Source organism: Sphaeramia orbicularis, chromosome 24 (assembly GCF_902148855.1).
Source record: "Sphaeramia orbicularis chromosome 24, fSphaOr1.1, whole genome shotgun sequence".
NCBI classification, from domain to species: domain Eukaryota; kingdom Metazoa; phylum Chordata; class Actinopteri; order Kurtiformes; family Apogonidae; genus Sphaeramia; species Sphaeramia orbicularis.
In genome coordinates this window covers 1,648,581-1,666,541 of record NC_043979.1, presented here as the reverse complement: position 1 = coordinate 1,666,541, position 17,961 = coordinate 1,648,581, and the positions used below count along the sequence as shown (strand labels likewise).

Genomic DNA, 17,961 nt, shown 5'->3' with positions numbered 1-17,961 from the left:
GTGTGTGTAAACCCCAAATGAAAGTAGAACCTCACAAAATGTTCACAGTTCTACATCATGAGACAAGTGGGTATGACTATTCTGTAAATTATGATATTTTTACCTCCACCAAGAAGGTTCTGTTTTTGCTGGCATTGGTCTGTCTGTCTGTCTGTGTGCAAAATAACTCAAAAAGTTAAGGACAGATTTGGATGAAATTTTCAGGAAATGTTGATACTGGCACAAGGAACAAATGATTAAATTTTGGTGGTGATGGGGGGGGGGGGAGCAATGACCTGCCTTGGTGGAGGTCTGCGCTCTCCCAGTGCTCTTCAAGTTCCACCTGTTTTTAAATAATGTTATTCTTGTAATATTATGGTTTTATTTTCAAAATATGACATTATTCTCATAATATTACGACTTCATGCTTGTAAAATTACGGGTTTATCTTGATATTGTACGATTTTATTCTCATAGCGACAAGTGTTTTTATTTAACATTTTAACATTCAAACATTCACATTTTATCATGTCCTCATTTTTGGTCTACTTTTATTTTGTATTTTTATAGACATTTTATTCTTATTTATTATTTCTATATTTTTTTCTGTACTGTTAAAATGTCCTTGTGTGGAAAATTTCACAGTAAAGTTCTATAGTTTTTTATCGTGCCACAAAGTTTTTTAGGTGAGGGAAAATTCAAACTAGTGATGTGACTGTCAAAGCATGGGGATATAGCGCCACCTTATGGAATATGTACAAATCACAATACTAGGATCACGATACAGTATATCACGATATATCATGATACTGTTAAAAAGCCAATTTTTTTGTTTTTGTTTCTTGTTTTAAATAATTATTTCCTTGAAGCGTTGAATTACACCAAATTCTGTTTTACAGACATTACAGTTTCAGATCCTGTTCAGATGTTCAGATTCTATTAGTTCAGAAATAACATCATAACATTATTTTAGTTCAATCCCAAAAAAGGAGCTAACATTATTTCATAAGAGTGTTAAATAAGAATAAATAAAATAGAAACAAAAAAGAAAAACAAAAAAACGTCCACAAATATCTGCATTAGAATAAGTACCTAAAAATATTGATACAGTGCTTTTTATTATCGATGTAGTATTGTGAAATGAAATATCATGATATGTTGCAGAACCGATATTTTCTTACACCCCTAGTAATGTCTGTAAAACATAATTTAAGTTTGAACACAGGAATATTTTGTGATATAACATTAGATCCTGTTCCGATCAAATAAAAATGTGTTTAGTATTTGTGCATACTTCTGGTGTATTTCCTTTCTTCCAGGAAATAATATTTTAAAAAAGAAACAAAACCATAAAAAATTGCCTTTTTTAACAGTATTGTGATATACCGTGATATATCGTATCGTGATCCTAGTATTGTGATTTGTATCGTATCTCCAGATTCTTGCCGATACACAGCCCTAGTTATGTGATAAAACAGATCAGATTATACAGTTTACATGATCTATAATAATCGGATAAGTCCAGAAATCAGATAATGATCGGAGTATTGTAAACAGGCTCAATGTGAAAGTGAAAACCATTTTTTTTAATCTCTTTTTTTTTTTTTTTTTTTTTTTAAGGTTAAAGAGAAAAACATCTAAAGACGACAAACCAACCGATAATCCCAGAGGTGCACATTTTATGGACAGATCCTCCTCCAGTGACCTCAGCGGTAACTGTGACTCGGAGTGGTTGAACTGGATCAGTCCCTCGCCGTCATCGGCTGATACCGTCTGTCCAGTTATTACGTCGACACAACACGTGGATACAAATACAAAACGCCGTTCGACAGAAGTGTCTTCAGCAACCAAACAGCCGCATGATAAACATCAGAAAGAAACTCCAAGCTCAACAAATAATGAAAGTGAAATGCACCACGACCCCCGTGTGAGCTCGACTGGGTCTGCATTTCAACGAGTTCAAGACAGACGACTTAAGCGGGATCATCGGCAGAACGGCAAAGACGGAACAGTAGCAGGTAGAGAAGGGATGGTGTTGGTAGAGCATGCAGGTACAAAGGTACCAGACGCTCTAGGTAAGACCGCCGATCCAATCAGAGGTACCACACCGGCCTCAGGTAAGAACCGCCTTTTAAATGACCCGCCTCCGGAAAGTTTATCATGTGGTAAAGACCAGAGTGGGACCGAAAACAGACGCACTGTGGAAGTAGAAGACAACCTCCAAGAAAAGTTGTCAGATTTTAGGTTTAAACCAAGAAAAATGGCACGTTCCGTCGGTAACCAGGACTCTGACAGCGGTTCAAAGGTCAATGACGACTGTGAACGAAACATTCAGGAAGTGTCCACCACCGACAACATAATGAGAAGAACCGGTCGACAGAACACGGAGAGTTCTGCAAACGGTGTCACTGGAGGTACAGGAAAAGATACCAGAGCAAAGGGACAGAAGTGCCCAGGTCCGGTGGAAAACGGGAGGCAGCGCATGCCCTCCACCCATGAGCCGGGAAGCAGGGGCTTTGAAGACACTTCCTGTTTGACATCCGAGCAGCGGCAGAAGAGTGGATCAGCCCAAGGAAGGACCACACGGAAAATAAACGGGGTTGAAGACGGTGGCCTTGTAAAGGTGGATGGGTTCTCCTGTACAAGTCCTTCAAACGCCGATCCTGTACCGTCCACATCCAAATCCACGGTGGCATCCTCAACTTTGGCTAAACTTGCAAGGTTTTCTTTCACTGTTGCAACTGAGAACAGAACCACAAGTCCAGAGAAAGAGTCCAGAACCTTACTCTGCAGTTCAAGTGGAACAGAAAACAGAGTTGACTGCGTTCACTCTAGTTCTAAAAATGATAAAAGTAGGAATTCCCCCACACGACAAGTCTTTCAGAAGACCCAAACTGCACCTTCAGTGACCACAAACACAAAGGCGCCAAGAACAAGACCTCAACAGGACGCGGTGACGGAATCTCAGCCTAAACCCACGCCACCAGAGCCCATTCCTCCTGTAGGCCAGTGGGCTGGGGACGGTTTCCACAAGCATCAAAGCACTGGTAATGCCAACAAGAGGAAGTGTTTTGAGCTGGCCCCTCCCCCAGCCCCTCCCCCGCGGACAGAGCCGTTTTTGCACGCGTCTCTGTTCGGCGGCGCTGAATTAAGCGATGACGTTCTCGACACCGACTGGGACCAAGAGGTTTCAAAGAAAGCCAAAGTCTGAAGTTCTGGATTAACCCATGAAGACCCAAACATCCAACACCAACCAAAACCATCTACTGATGCCAATGTTTAACCCACAGGTGTCAAACATGTGGCCCGGGGGCCTAATGTGGTCCACCAAAGGGTCCATTCCAGCCCGTGGGATGAATTTGTGAAATACAAGAATTACACTGAAGATATTAACAATAAATGGTGCCAAAATCCTACTATAATGGACGTTCTGTGCGTTTTTGTCCGACGTGTGTTGCAGCATGGGAGGGCATACGGGTGCAATGCTGCTGTTGCACCATGGGAGGGCACTATCGTACAATGGCACCACGGGTACAATAACGCTAGTCATTTTAATTCAGGTTCCACATACAGACACATACAGTCCAATTAGAGTTCAAGTGGGTCAGAACCAGTAAAATATAATCCGAATAACCTATAAATAATGACAACCCCAAATTTTCTCTTGTTTTTTTTGATGAAAAAAAACATTTTTGTATTTTTGTATAATAATAAGTCTATATTAATGACTCTATAATGATACGTCTATATTAATCAGTCTAATTTGTAATAATAAATCTATATTAATGAGTCTATAATAATTAGTCTATAATAATGAGTCTAATCTAAAATAAGTCTATATTAATGAGTCCTAATTATACTCGTGTGTTGTGTCAGTTTCTTCCATTCTTTGGTTCAGCTGGTTATCTCCAATCAAGTAATCCACTTTTTGTAGAATCTGGTTTGCTAAAATTTCTTGACATTGTATATTTAAAAACAATGGAATTTATGTTTCACGTTAAAAGTAAAAACCTTCCTTTTTGTATTCAGAAAATCTTTAAGTTAAGAAAAGGACATTATAATTTAAGAGGGATGTTTGTGTTTGAAAAGTGTAAAGTAAGAACAAACGTTAAATATCACAGTGTTTCAGTTATTGGTGTCAAGCTATGGAACGAATTGAAGGATGAAGTGAAATTGTGTAGCTCACTGTTGAGTTTCAAAAAGAATTTAATTGGTCAAATTATGAAGGGCTATGAGAGTAATATGTTTACAAAATAACTTATTACACTGAATGTAGTATAATTTAAGTTTAAGTATTTTTCTGTTGCAACTTAAGGTGTGGACATGGACTAAGGGTGTAAATAGGAGAAGCAGAAATAAGCCTCCGGCTTCAGCTTCTTCCTTTTTCAGTTACAAAATGTGTTAATTTTATGCTTGTTTGTTTCTTTTTTAATATGTAGGTGTTTTGTTTTGTTGTCTTTTTTATATGTGTGTGTTTTGTATCTTGTATTTAACTGAAATAAACATTCATTCATTCATTCATTCATTCATTCAGGACAGTGTTCAATTTTTGTCTGAGTTTTTTTTTCTGTTTTGTTTTGTTTTTTTCTTCTGTTTATTTCTGGGGGTTTTTTATTCTGTTTTTGTCTGTTTTTTCAGTTTTTTGTCAGTTTTTTTTTTTTTGGGGGGGGGGGGGGTTTGTCTGTTTTTTTCAGGGTTTTTTTTGTCTTTTTTTGTCTGTTTTGTCAGTCCAAATGTGACCCACAGTGTTTGTTGAAACAGTTCAGTGTTGAACTCCAGTTTTTCTAACTCATTTCATTCAGCTCACACTTGGATCTGATCCAACTGGGTCTTAGTTTGAAGGGGACTCTGGACTAAATGTCTTACTTCAGTGTTTTGAATGAATGCAGGATGTCCCATCCTTTGACAGACTGTTGTGTCTGCTCCATGTGTTTCAGATCTGATCCAGTTGAACAGGAGGAACTTTGACTGGATTGTCAGTGCCTCAGTCTCATAAACTTTTTTTTTTCTCAGTCAGATAAACTTTTTTTTTTTTTTTTTTTTTTTTTTACAGTCTCATAAACTTTTTTTTTTTACAGTCTCATAAACTTTTTTTTTTACAGTCTCATAAACTTTTTTTTTTACAGTCTCATAAACTTTTTTTTCAGTCTCATAAACTTTTTTTTCAGTCTCATAAACTTTTTTTTTTCCAGTCTCATAAACTTTTTTTTTCTAGTCTCATAAACTTTTTTTTTCTAGTCTCATAAACTTTTTTTTTTCAGTCTCATAAACTTTTTTTTTTCCAGTCTCATAAACTTTTTTTTTCTAGTCTCATAAACTTTTTTTTTCCAGTCTCATAAACTTTTTTTTTCCAGTCTCATAAACTTTTTTTTTTCAGTCTCATAAACTTTTTTTTTCCAGTCTCATAAACTTTTTTTTCCAGCCTCATAAACTTTTTTTTCCAGTCTCATAAACTTTTTTTTTCCAGTCTCATAAACTTTTTTTTCCAGCCTCATAAACTTTTTTTTCCAGTCTCATAAACTTTTTTTTTTCAGTCATAAACTTTTTTTTTCCAGTCTCATGAACTTTTTTTTTCAGTCTCAAACTTTTTTTTCCAGTTGCATAAACTTTTTTTCCAGTCTCATAAACTTTTTTTTTTCTAGTCTCATAAACTTTTTTTTTCCAGCCTCATAAACTTTTTTTTAATTTTTTTTCCCAGTCTCATAAACTTATTTTTTTTCCCAGTCTCATAAACTTTTTTTTTCAGTCTTATAAACTTTTTTTTTTCCAGTCTCATAAACTTTTTTTTTTCAGTCTCATAAACTTTTTTTTTTCTAGTCTCATAAACTTTTTTTTCAGTCTCATAAACTTTTTTTTCCAGTCTCATAAACTTTTTTTTTTCAGTCTCATAAACTCTTTGTTTTTTTCAGTCTCATAAACTTTTTTTATTTTTTTTTTCCAGTCTCATCCACTCCTCCTGCACTCTCTCTGCTCCTCTTTCTCTTTCACTTCCTCCATCTTGGCTGCAGCTGTTCTTCTCACCTGAAGGTAAACTTCTGCTTCCTCCTTTCATGGTTCTGTTTTGACCCTGTTCACTTCTGGACTTCGGCTCCAGTCTGAACCGTAAGAACCCGCCGCTCAGTGTTGGTTTAACCCGTTAACGGAACTGGAGCGGGATCTGCCACCGAGGCCTGATGAAAGCGGGTCCGACTGAGAGGAGGAGGTTCTGGACCGGAACCCCCGTCCGGTCCGGGCTGGTTTCACATGGTCCAACTGAAGCTGAAGGTTCTGAAGCCCCGAGGATTTGACCAACCGACACCGATTCAACTGCGGCACGGAACCGGAGAAAGACCGGAAGTAAGGGTGGGGCAGGACGGACCTGACCCGGTCCACGGACCGGACCAGGAGGCACCATTTACTTATTTATTTAGTTTAGTGTTTTTCGTGCGGAGCCCGGAAAGGGACATGCAGAAAATAAAAAGTATTGTGTTATAACTCAGTCCTATCTGCTCTGTCCTGGTTGAGGTCCGTTCTTCATACGCCGGGTCCAGTTCAGGTCCAGTTCAGGTCCAGTTCAGGTCTGCCATGCCCCCTGTCCTGTGTATGACCCCAACTCTTTCATTTTTTATCCGATCAGGAAAATTCCAGCGGTTTATAAATTAAATGCCTATTTGCCCAGCTTCATGGATCCAGGAGGATGTGCGCATTGGATTCACATCCTTTATAGTCCTGAGCACATGCTCCACCTGCACTGGTTTTCTTATTTTGACCAGAAAAAGATCAGAAAATATGCCTTGAGTCCTTTTGCCCATTTTTTCAGAACACTTTGTTCAATATAGCAGTCACTTATAATTCACTGTTTGTTTTAATACTGTAATAACAGTTTAAAATGATGAAAAACACAAAAACGGAATTAGGTTTTTTTTTTAGTTTTAGCAGAAAAACACTGAAATTACACATGGATACAAGATTTGAATGTTAAATATGAACCGCACCGCCGCCTGTTGCTGCTTCGAACTCCGTCAGAAGACGTCATCCCAACTTCATGTCACTCCAGCTGTGCCTGCTCCTTCTCCTAAGTCAAGACCTGCATCCTTCAAGACCTGCAAGTTGTAAGGAAACTTGCTCCTGACTTATCTGAGTTGGTGTAATTCCCAATTTAAGTAGAGTCACCTCAACTTAACCTCACTAACGTTATAATATCTTTAACATAGCCATCTGTCAACTTAGTCTACGTTTCTCCTGTCCATAATCTCCTGCTCCCTTTTATCTTATTTGTCTCTTGTCTTTGTTTTATTTGTATGTCTTAGTTACCTCCACCAAGGAGGTTATGTTTTTGCCAGGGTTTGTTTGTCTGTTTGTCTGTCCATTAGTGTGCAACATAACTCTAAAAGTTATGGACAGATTTTGATGAAATTGTCAGGGTTTGTTGGAAATGGGATAAGGAAGAAATGATTAAATTTTGGTGGTGATCAGGGGTGGGGGGGCCCAAGGGGGGGGGGCCACTGATCAGCCTTGGCAGAGGTCTGCGCTCTCTGAGTGCTTCTAGTTTAGTCAATAAATTTTTTATGTGTGTACAAATCTGTTGCTTCACTTATTTTTGTGTACTGCCTCTGTTCACACTTGGGTTCCCTGTAGAGTCAACGTCTCACTAATTTTGAAAGGTTTCCAAATTATTGGTTTGGGTTGATTTAAGTTTAAGATTTAATAGTCAGATGCGGGCATCTTCAGCTATAAATCTGTAATAAAATCAATCAATAAATCAACGCTCCTTTCTACAACAGCCAGACAAACAAATGGGGGTGGGGGGGCACTGATCTGCCTTGGTGGAGGTCTGCGCTGAGTGCTTCTAGTTAGATATTTAGACAACACAGATATAGGGAGTAGGACATCATTCTTCTTTTTTATTCCGCTTATCTGTTGTTCCACACTCCAGTCCAGTAGGTGGAGGTAATGCTACTAAAAGTGAGTTACCAACTGCCAATACCTAAATGCCATGACCTAAAATGATTTTAGCATCATTGATTGTTATTGATTGCACCCGGGCCGCACGTTTGACACCTGTGCTATAGCTGATTTACTAACATTCTATTCCATTTATTTAAACAGCAGCTTGTGCCATTCCACATGCTCATACACACTGCTGGAGCACGGTTTCACTGCCTCCGTAAAACTGAAAATGAACACCAGAGAGGAGGCCAAGAAATGGGCGGAGGACTTCCAACATTCATCCAAAGTGACCCTGACAGTTGGCAAAACCCATCCTATAACTGAGGAGACAGTTCAGCGCAACAGCTACGACAGTACGATTTTGAATAAAGTTTCTTGTTTTTTTTGTTAATAGTTTGAATAGTCCCTTCAATCCTGCATGTCTATCTTCAAAGGTTGACATGAGATGCCATCACAACACAAAGCAGACGGGTCGAACTACAAAGAGCATCAACTGTCCTGCTGGACTCCACCTTGTGCTGAAAAAGCAAAGCCACGGTCAGAACAGGAAGTCCATGTTAGTTATTACACACAACACAACAGTAATATAGACATGAACATGACATACTGTTCAATCTAAGTTACATGCTCATCAGTGGCGGCTGCTCGTCTTTCAGACAGGGGAAGCTCATTGTCGGCTTACATAAAAAAAAATTTAAAAAAAGAATTAAGAAAATGCTCAGTGTCCTTACCGTACCAGTAGGCGTCTTTTCCAGGACTGGACCAGTGTCCTCTGAATGTCCAGCAGAGCTGGTCTGCTCAGACGGCCTTGGCCCAGTGTGTTGTGGGTGTCAGACTTCAGCCTTTTTCAACTACAGATGCTCCTTTCAGTCCGACCTAGCCGACAGTTTGATTGATTTAACTATCTACAAAATGATATTAAACTCGAACAAGAAATGATTAATTATGGAACTGAAACAAGAAAACGTGGAAATTATGTTAAATTGAAACAAGTCCAATGAGTGTGTTTTATTTACAGTGCAAGAAATGAACCAGTAATTTCGTAGTAGTTTCTCTCTCTCTTTCCCAGCAGAATGTGTGACGGTATTAAACTGAACTGTGTCAGTGAAGGAGCAGATCTGAAAACAGCTGTCAATCAAACGGGTTTCAGCCTTTCGACCGATCCTCCAATCAGCACGTGGGATTCTGGCGTCCAGCCCGGCCGAGCTCCGCCCACAGCTCCATTCACCCCCAGAGACGCCTGGCGTCCGGGGGCGGGACAACATTGTGGCATTTATCCAATTACCGTCCAGTTTAGAGGCAATGAAAAAAACTGTTCCACTCAGTCCCACTGAAGCCCAGAGACGGACACAGTCTGCAGACACATGCACTGAGCAGAGATGGAGGAGAAAACAGACACGGGAATGGAGGAGAAGTGAACAACATCGCGTCCGTTGATTTGTGATAAAGCTGATTCTGAACGAACTCATCTGTGAGATGAACGTGTTCTAACACATTTGTAGTCGATAAAATGTCAACACAACCGAACAGATTTAACCATTTAATTTTCGTAATTTTAGGGGAAGCCGGGCTTCCACTGCAGTCTGAGAGAAATCACCACTGATGCTTATGTTTCCTTTCCATACTTTATAGATCTACTGATAGTCATATTCAGGACAGGTTATGGTTGCATGGAACCAGTGGTGTAATCTAGTTTATTCTAGTGGGTATACTCAGATTTTTCCCTTCCCAGCCTCGCACACCCCTGTTCTGGACCAACATCTGCCCCACAGCACCCCTCCCAGAGCAGCAGCTTCTCCAACACAGCCCCACGCAAGAACCACCACACTCATTAACTCATAAAGTATGAATCCACACATAACTGAGATCATGAAAGACTGGTTCTGTTTTATCTAAATGTAAATGTATTGTAAGCAACACAAGATGTGTAACAGTCATTAACAGTTGGACAAAACAAATAAGTTTCCAATCCAGAAGTCTGCTCCTCAGATGTAGACATCCTTTTCTCTGTGAGGATGCCAGTTGGTTTTGTTGCACTGCAGATAGCACAACCTGGAGGTCAACAAAAACATCAGTAATTAACATTATAATACCAGTGGTCCTTTTTGTATCTATATTAGCATTAAAACCTGCTGAACAGGGATAAAACCTGTTAACCCATAAAGGCCCAGAGCTACTTTTATGTCAGTTCTCAAATAACATTTTCTCTATATCTAACCTTTCTTAAGTGATTTATCACCATTTATTTATAATATTATCTTCTGTATTTTGTATTTTATCAGTGTAAATCAGGTATTTTCCAATATTTAATTCACTGATAATGTAGATGTTCATTAAAGCTCAGATTAAAGCTGATGGTTATTATATCAAAAACAGAGAAAACTGCAGAAAAAGTGACTTTTTCTGTAAAATATATCATTAACTGAACATAAAACAAGTGTCTCCATCCAGTGTCATGGTTTTACTGGTGAATCAATGTTGTAGAAGATGACAGTGTTTCCACAGTAACTACGGAGCCTCTGAATGTCCAAATATGGTCATATCTGATGACCATGAAAAGATGAAAACTGTATTTGACACCAATTATTGACATGTATTGATAGGATTAACGTATCAACAGGTAATAAACAGTTTAGATCAGTAGATGGTTTGGTCGGTGATGGATGTTTGGGTCTTTGTAGGTTAAGGAACTTTTTACAATATTCAGCCATGGCTAAGAAAAATAGACAGAGGCAAAAATTCTACTCTTTCAACAGCTGGAATTCTGTGACTATATCTAACCTGTCAGTCATTTAATGGTGTACATGGTGTCTTAATTAATGGCCCTTTAAGATGACAATGAATTAATTTCATTTTGATAAACAATTTTATGAATGAACTATATTAACATTTGAATATAGCATTAACTTTGTACATTTGAATTGTTTCTATCAGCTTTAAATGCTGTCTAGTATTAACCTAACTTTCTGTTTCTCCACTAACTAAGGACGTCTGTTTTAAATTCCCTCGTCTGACTCTGCACAAGGCTGGTCAGGTCCACACACACGCACGCACACACGCACACACACACACACACACACACACACACACACACACACCTCCTTCATTTCACCCAAACCACCAGTTGCTAGTTTTAGATCTAATTCAATGTGCCAATCACCTGCTGTTCTAATAGCAGTTAGTGTAGGACACCAGCGTCAGCAGGCTCCTCCCCTTCCCTGCCATCAGGTAAAGCTGCTGTGGATGGACTTAAATTGGATTCTTTAGTAAAGAGAGCGCAGATACAGGAAACAAATGCGTTGGACCAATTCTAGTGGTCCAATAGTCCAAAAGTGTCTGTAGGCAAATTTATGAACAGGAAAGTGAAAGTATGTCATAAAACTGTGTTGATACCTATCTTTGCACAATTTTCAGTGGTCATACGGAAATTTGGGACCTATTCTACTGGGTATATGGCGTATACCTGCGTATCACGTAGACTACACCACTGGTTTAAAGATACCTAAACCTTATCAATGAGAAATTTAATGTTTTATTGCATTTAATGAGGGTTTGGGTTTTAGACTTTGATGCATGGCATCCACATCGCATGGACAGTTGGTTTTCATCTGTATTTAACATCCCATTTCACTTTTAAAGCACATATTTGTTCAACACTCTTTCCTCTACACGCTCATATTTGTTTGTCTTGGCTCCGCCTTCTGCAGTAGAAGTTTTTGACAGATATTCCTGGAACACTGAGCACATGTCCATCAGCAGCAGATACCTGAACTGGAGCAGATCCCAGATCAGTCCACATTCTACAACTAAGAGGATCCTTTAGTTCATTCTATGTCTGAGGGTCTGGACACACTGAACCCATGTGGTTTGGAACATATGACTTTTAGAACTAGGGCTGTGTATCAGCAAGAATCTACCATGTATGATACAAATCACAATACTAGGATCACCATATGATATATCACGATGTATCATGATACTGTTAAAAAGGCCATTTTTTGTTTGTTTCTTTTTTAAAAATGATTATTTCCTTGAAGAATTGAATTCCAGCAGAAATCTGCAGAAATACTAAACACATGTTTATTGGATCAGAACAGGATCTGATGTTCTATCACAGAATGTTCCTGTGTTCAAACTGAAATTCTGTTTTACAGACTTTCCAGTTTCAGATCCTGTTCAAATGTTCAGATTCTATTAGTTCACAACTAACATCAGAACAGGATTTGAGTTCAAGCCCAACAAAGGAACCAACATTATTGAATAAAAGAGTGTTAAAGAATAATAAAGAAAAATAAAAGAAAAACAAAAATGAACCTCCATAATATCTGCATTTGAATAAATACCTAAAAATAGAGATGCAGTACTTTTTAATATCGATACAGTATTGTGAAATGAAATATCACGATATATTGCCAAACCCGTATTTTCTTACAGCCCTAGTTCTAACCCTGTGTCCACAGATGTGGACATCATGCATGAAAGGGTTAAAGGTGGACGTTTGGGTCTGTAAGGGTTAATCTGACTTTTCAGTGCTTCTTTTTCATCAGTATTTACCGTTGCAGGTTAAAGGACAAAAGCTGATGTCTTCATCCAGGAACTGAGGCTCTTGTGTCATTTCCTGTGAACAAATGCCAGAGCCTTCATTTGTCAATCAGTCCTGGGGTTTGGAAGTGTGGGCGGGTCAGACGTCTGACAAATCTGTGAGTCTGCAACGTCAGCGTTCATCAGAAAACAGAAGTACGCCATCATACTTCCACAGAGCCCAAAACCATCTGTATGAGACTGCCATCATCCCTGAGGTAGGAACGCTACGACAGAAAGCCAATGAACATGATACAAATGGAGACTTGTGTTAACAGTCAAATATGATTAGCATTTTGGAACCCTTCATTAGTCACACTGATCAGGAGTCTAGGATGTTGAATGGTATTGGTCTGTATTGTTCAGAATTGACACTGATTGTAATTTTGTTTGTATTTTTAGTCTTTTTTCCATAGTGTTAACCCTTTAACCCCTGATGTGTCTGTGGTAAGCGTTCTGAGTGTAGGATTTATTTTAAATATTCATATTCCTACATCACCCTTTGTCTGCCTCAGGAGTGTGTTTTTATACTAGACTCAGAATTTAGTCCATTGAATATAGTTTTTCTCAGATGTTTGTAGTTCATTATATTTATCTGGTATTATTTATTTCCTTTTATTTAACCAGGAAAACCTCATTGACAGTAAAAATCTCTTTTCCAACAGTGTCCTGGCCCAGACGGGCAGCAGTTCATTAAATAGTTACAGACACACACTTTCATACATAAAAACAAAAATCAGTACATAAAAAATACCAAATCAACTCAAACCTTCCAAAGTCAGCTGTGCTCAAAGTGCCCATGTGCTGGATCCTTCACCTCCACCATCTTGTGTTTGTAGTTTTGTTTCATGTGTGTTTGTTTCAGGTACAGTTCATGATCACATGACACAGTTTAGTTTCAGTATTTTACTGAAACATTCTAATGTGGGTGCACACAGATTTGTTCTGTTTGAATTATTTACTCACATTGTTCTTCAGACAAAAGACCAGAAAAAGGGGCGTGGCTAGTATTTAACACAGGGGAAGGAACTAATGTCACAACATGGGGGGGGGGGGGCACTGTTTGTTTCTTTGTGTGAATGTAGTCGTTTAAATTCTTGGTTGAAATCCCGTTGGTTTCACACAGTTAGTATTTTGTGTCTAGTTGTGATTATATGTTTTTCTGTTAGTTTGACTCAGTTAATGGTCTGGTTTAATTTCCTAGTGTAATGCCCCCCCCCCCTTGTGTTTGGTTTGGGTTCGTCCCTTTCTATTTCAGCCCTCCTTGGTTCTTTGTCTGGTTTGGGTCAGTTTTTGTTCCGCTGCAGTTTGGTTTAGTTGACCTCACTTCTGCCCATCTGTGTTCATTTTGTTCATTGACATTTTGCAGAGCTTGTGTAAACTTTTTCTAACTTTATTAAATGATCATTTTTCCTAATTTGACCACCTTTGTCCTGGTCCTTCTGTTTGGTCCTCTACAGCCCACCAGATGCAGATAAAGTGCATCAGACCAAACATCTGCACACACATCTCCGTCTCTAAGTCATCCAACATCCTCTTCAAAGTGTCCAGTGAAACCAGATCTATAACCAGAGAAAGTGTCTGCAGTCATCTGGAATCTGGTACTATAAAAGCTACAAATCAGGTTCTAAATCTCGGGCTAATACTGGACTGAGACCTAAACTTGAACAGACTCATTAAATCAGTTCCATCATCAGCCTTTGACCATCTCAAAAACACTGGTAGAATCCCAGGTTTAAACCGGTCTAAACCAGACTTAGACAGACTGATCCATGCATTTATCTGGACCAGCTTAGACTACTGGAACGGCCTTCTGACTGGACTCGAAACCAGCTGAAGACCACTGCAGTACATCCAGAACACTGCTGCTGGGGTCCAGACTAGAACCAGGAAGGACCATCATATTAGTCCTGGTCCAGGTCTGTGCACTGGCTTCCTGTGGCTCAGAGAATAGACTTTAAAACAGCTCTGCTGGTCTACAAGTCTGTCCATGGTCTAGAACCAAAGTCCATCTGGGATATGTTGGTCCCATATGAACCATCTGGAACCCTGAGAACCTTAGGGTCCCAGATGGTCTGGTCTTTTGCTGGTCTGGTCTGGTCTTTTGCTGGCCTGTTCTGGTCTTCTGCTGGTCTGGTCTAGTCTTCTGCTGGTCTGGTCTGGTCCTTTGCTGGTCTGGTCTGGTCTTTTGCTGGTCTGGCCTGGTCTTTTGCTGGTCTGGTCTTTTCCTGGTCCAGTCTGGTCTTTTGCTGGACTGGTCTGATCTTTTACTGGTCCAGTCTGGTCTTTTGCTGGTCTGGTCTTCTGCTGGTCTGGTCTGGTCTTCTACTGGTCTGGTCTGGTCAGGTCTTGTGCTGGTCTGGTCTTTTACTGGTCCTGTCTTTTACTGGTCTGGTCTGGTCTTCTACTGGTCTGGTCTGGTCTTCTACTGGCCTGGTCTGGTCTTTTGCTGGTCTGGTCTGGTCTTTTACTGGTCCAGTCTGGTCTTTTGCTGGTCTGGTCTTCTGCTGGTCTGGTCTTCTACTGGTCTGGTCTGGTCTTCTACTGGTCTGGTCTGGTCTTCTACTGGTCTGGTCTGGTCAGGTCTTGTGCTGGTCTGGTCTTTTACTGGTCCTGTCTTTTACTGGTCTGGTCTGGTCTTCTACTGGTCTGGTCTGGTCTTCTACTGGCCTGGTCTGGTCTTTTACTGGTCCAGTCTGGTCTTTTGCTGGTCTGGTCTTCTGCTGGTCTGGTCTTCTACTGGTCTGGTCTGGTCTTTTGCTGGTCTGGTCTGGTCTTTTACTGGTCTGGTCTTCTGCTGATCTGGTCTTCTGCTGGTCTGGTCTTTTGCTGGTCTGGTCTTCTGCTGGTCTGGTCTTTTGCTGGTCTGGTCTGGTCTTTTGCTGGTCTGGTCTTTTACTGGTCTGGTCTTCTGCTGATCTGGTCTGATCTTCTACTGGTCTGGTCTGGTCTTTTGCTGGTCTGGTCTTCTACTGGTCTGGTCTGGTCTTTTGCTGGTCTGGTCTTCTACTGGTCTGGTCTGGTCTTTTGCTGGTCTGGTCTTCTATTGGTCTGGTCTGGTCTTTTGGGTTTGACCTCAGTGAATATGTCCTTCCAAACTGTAGGGGGCGCTCCATACAGAAAAATGACACAGAAACAGCGCAGAAGAACCAAATCAGTCCCATCTTACGTAGTTCCTCTTTAATTCAAGCAAAAAAGGAAGTAAAGTCCAGACGACATGTGAACGCTGATTCAGTCAAATGTAGCAGGAAACCACATCTGTCTGGTTCAGATAGTTTTAGTGGCTGCAAAAAAAGCTGTTCCAAGGAACTGAGGAAAGACAGAAGCACCAACAAAGGAGCAGTGGATCACAGTTCTAGAAAGAATATATACAATGGAAAAAAGAACTGACAAACTGTGATGACAAGAAGCACAAACAGACCAAAACCAGAATAAATGGACTGAATACAGAACCCAGAGGAGGAAGGACTGAAGAATGGGAATGGAGTGTCTGGAGTTTAGACAAGGAAGGACTGTGGGTTTGGTTTTAGTTGTTTTTAGCGACTATGTGGTTATATAATAAAGATATAAAAAATAAAAATAAAGCTGATTCAGCCTGTTCATAATAAACCCTTTTACCCCTGATGTGTCTGTGGTGAGCGCTCTAAGTGTAGGATTTATTTAAATATCCATATAAATTCAATTTGCTCAATAGGACAAATTTCCAATCATGCTGATAGAATAGACCTAGACTGAGCATGCTCAGTTTACCCCCCCCACCACCACCAGTGGAATGGGGGGTAAAACACAGACAACTCAATATAAAAATACACAGTTTGGGCTTTTTTTTTTTTTTTTTCCACAGTTTTTCTTGTGGGTGTTTTGTTTTTACAGGTTTGGGTTTATGGGTTAAATTTAGATTTTTTTTGTAAATCAAATTTTCCTGAAGTTTTATGAATGACAATTACAACAATAAAAAAAAAAAAAAGACAGTAAAAAATGATAAACATAAGAACAAATGAAACCGGTGTGCCCAGGTCTCCACAGTCAGTCTGTTGAGTTTGTCTAAATAATGTCCATTTTGTCCCTTTCGTCTCCACTTGTGTCTCTTCCAGTCTCAGTCTCAGTTCATTTGTCCATTTGAATTCTTTCTTCCATCATGTTTATCCACTGGTTTCCTTCCCCCAGTTCCTTCTTACTGTTTTTTTTTTCTTACTAAATATTCATCCCTTTTCAGAATGGTAGTGTCCTGAAAATGAGACATATCTACAATATGAGGACTCAGTGGAATTGAATGTCCCAGTCCATGATCCAGTCCGATAGATAGATAGATAGATAGATAGATAGATAGATAGATAGATAGATAGATAGATAGATAGATAGATAGATAGATAGATAGATAGATAGATAGATAGATAGATAGATAGATAGATAGATAGATCAGCTTTATTTCAGACACATGGTCCGCATTAAAAGCAAACAGATAAATACAAACACCATAATAATTAAAGCTGCAAGCAGCATTGGGCAGGACCTCGCACTGAACATTCCGCCTCCTGTGACCATCGACACCTCAGCTCCACTCACACCTCTCCATCCCGATACCAGCTCCCACCCTTTAGTGTCCGTCCTCCTTACATTCCTACAGAACACCAGTGGCCCTCTGCTGAAACCACCATCACCTTTAAACGAGACTTTTATTTTGAGAAACCCTACTGTGTGTGTGTGTGAGAGAGAGAGAGAGAGTTAATCAGTTTGAATAATGAATTGAAATTGTATGAATAATTGAGTGTAAAATCATGATTTACCACATTTAAGGCTTTTATGTTGAAAAACTGGATCGCTGCAGCGTCTGCAGTGATGCAGTCGCTGTACCGGTCTGTCATGGTGAAGAAGGAGCTGAGCCGAGAGGCGAAGCTCTCGATTTAATGGTCAGTCTACGTTCCTACCCTCACCTATGGTCATGAGCTTTGGGTCATGACCGAAAGGACAAGATCCTGGATACAAGCGGTCAAAATGAGTTTCCTCCGTAAGGTGGCTGGGCGCACCCTTAGGGATAGGGGGAGGAGTTCAGTCACCAGGGAGGAGCTCGGAGTAGAGCCGCTGCTCCTCCAGCTGAGGTGGCTCGGGCATCTGTTTCGGATGCCTCCTGGACGCCTCCCTGGGGAGGTCTTCCGGGCATGTCCCGCTGGGAGGAGACCTCGGGGAAGACCCAGGACACGTTGGAGAGACTGTGTCTGTGGGCTGGCCTGGGAACGCCTCGGGGTCCCCCCGGAAGAGCTGGAGGAGGAGTTTGGGGAGAGGGAAGTCTGGGCATCCCTGCTTAGACTGTTACCCCTGCAACCCGGCCCCGGATAAAGAGGAAGATAATGGATGGATGGATGTTGAAAAACCCTATTGTGTGAGCATGTGTGTCTGTGAGAAAAAGTAATTCTTAATGAAGAAAAACTGTACAAAGAGTCGAGCATTTGGTCATAAAAATGAAAAGAACTT

At 40.1% G+C, this 17,961-nt stretch overlaps 2 protein-coding genes across 3 annotated transcripts in view; both read left to right on the top strand.

Moving 5' to 3' along the window:
• The window catches only part of mcm9 (minichromosome maintenance 9 homologous recombination repair factor), a 34,289-nt gene extending 31,013 nt beyond the window's left edge, over nt 1-3,276 (top strand). For both annotated transcript variants that reach the window (XM_030128933.1, XM_030128934.1), the window contains exon 15: nt 1,600-3,276. In XM_030128933.1, the coding sequence (XP_029984793.1) occupies nt 1,600-3,190 (1,591 nt within the window). In that variant the 3' untranslated portion in view covers nt 3,191-3,276. The remainder of the gene's footprint in view (nt 1-1,599) is intronic.
• Nucleotides 3,277-12,670: 9,394 nt separating this feature from the next.
• Nucleotides 12,671-17,961, top strand: part of LOC115415539 (NACHT, LRR and PYD domains-containing protein 4E-like) — a 28,080-nt gene continuing 22,789 nt past the window's right edge. Inside the window, exon 1 of the mRNA XM_030129131.1 lies at nt 12,671-12,707. The gene's annotated coding sequence lies outside the window, so the exon portion shown is untranslated. The remainder of the gene's footprint in view (nt 12,708-17,961) is intronic.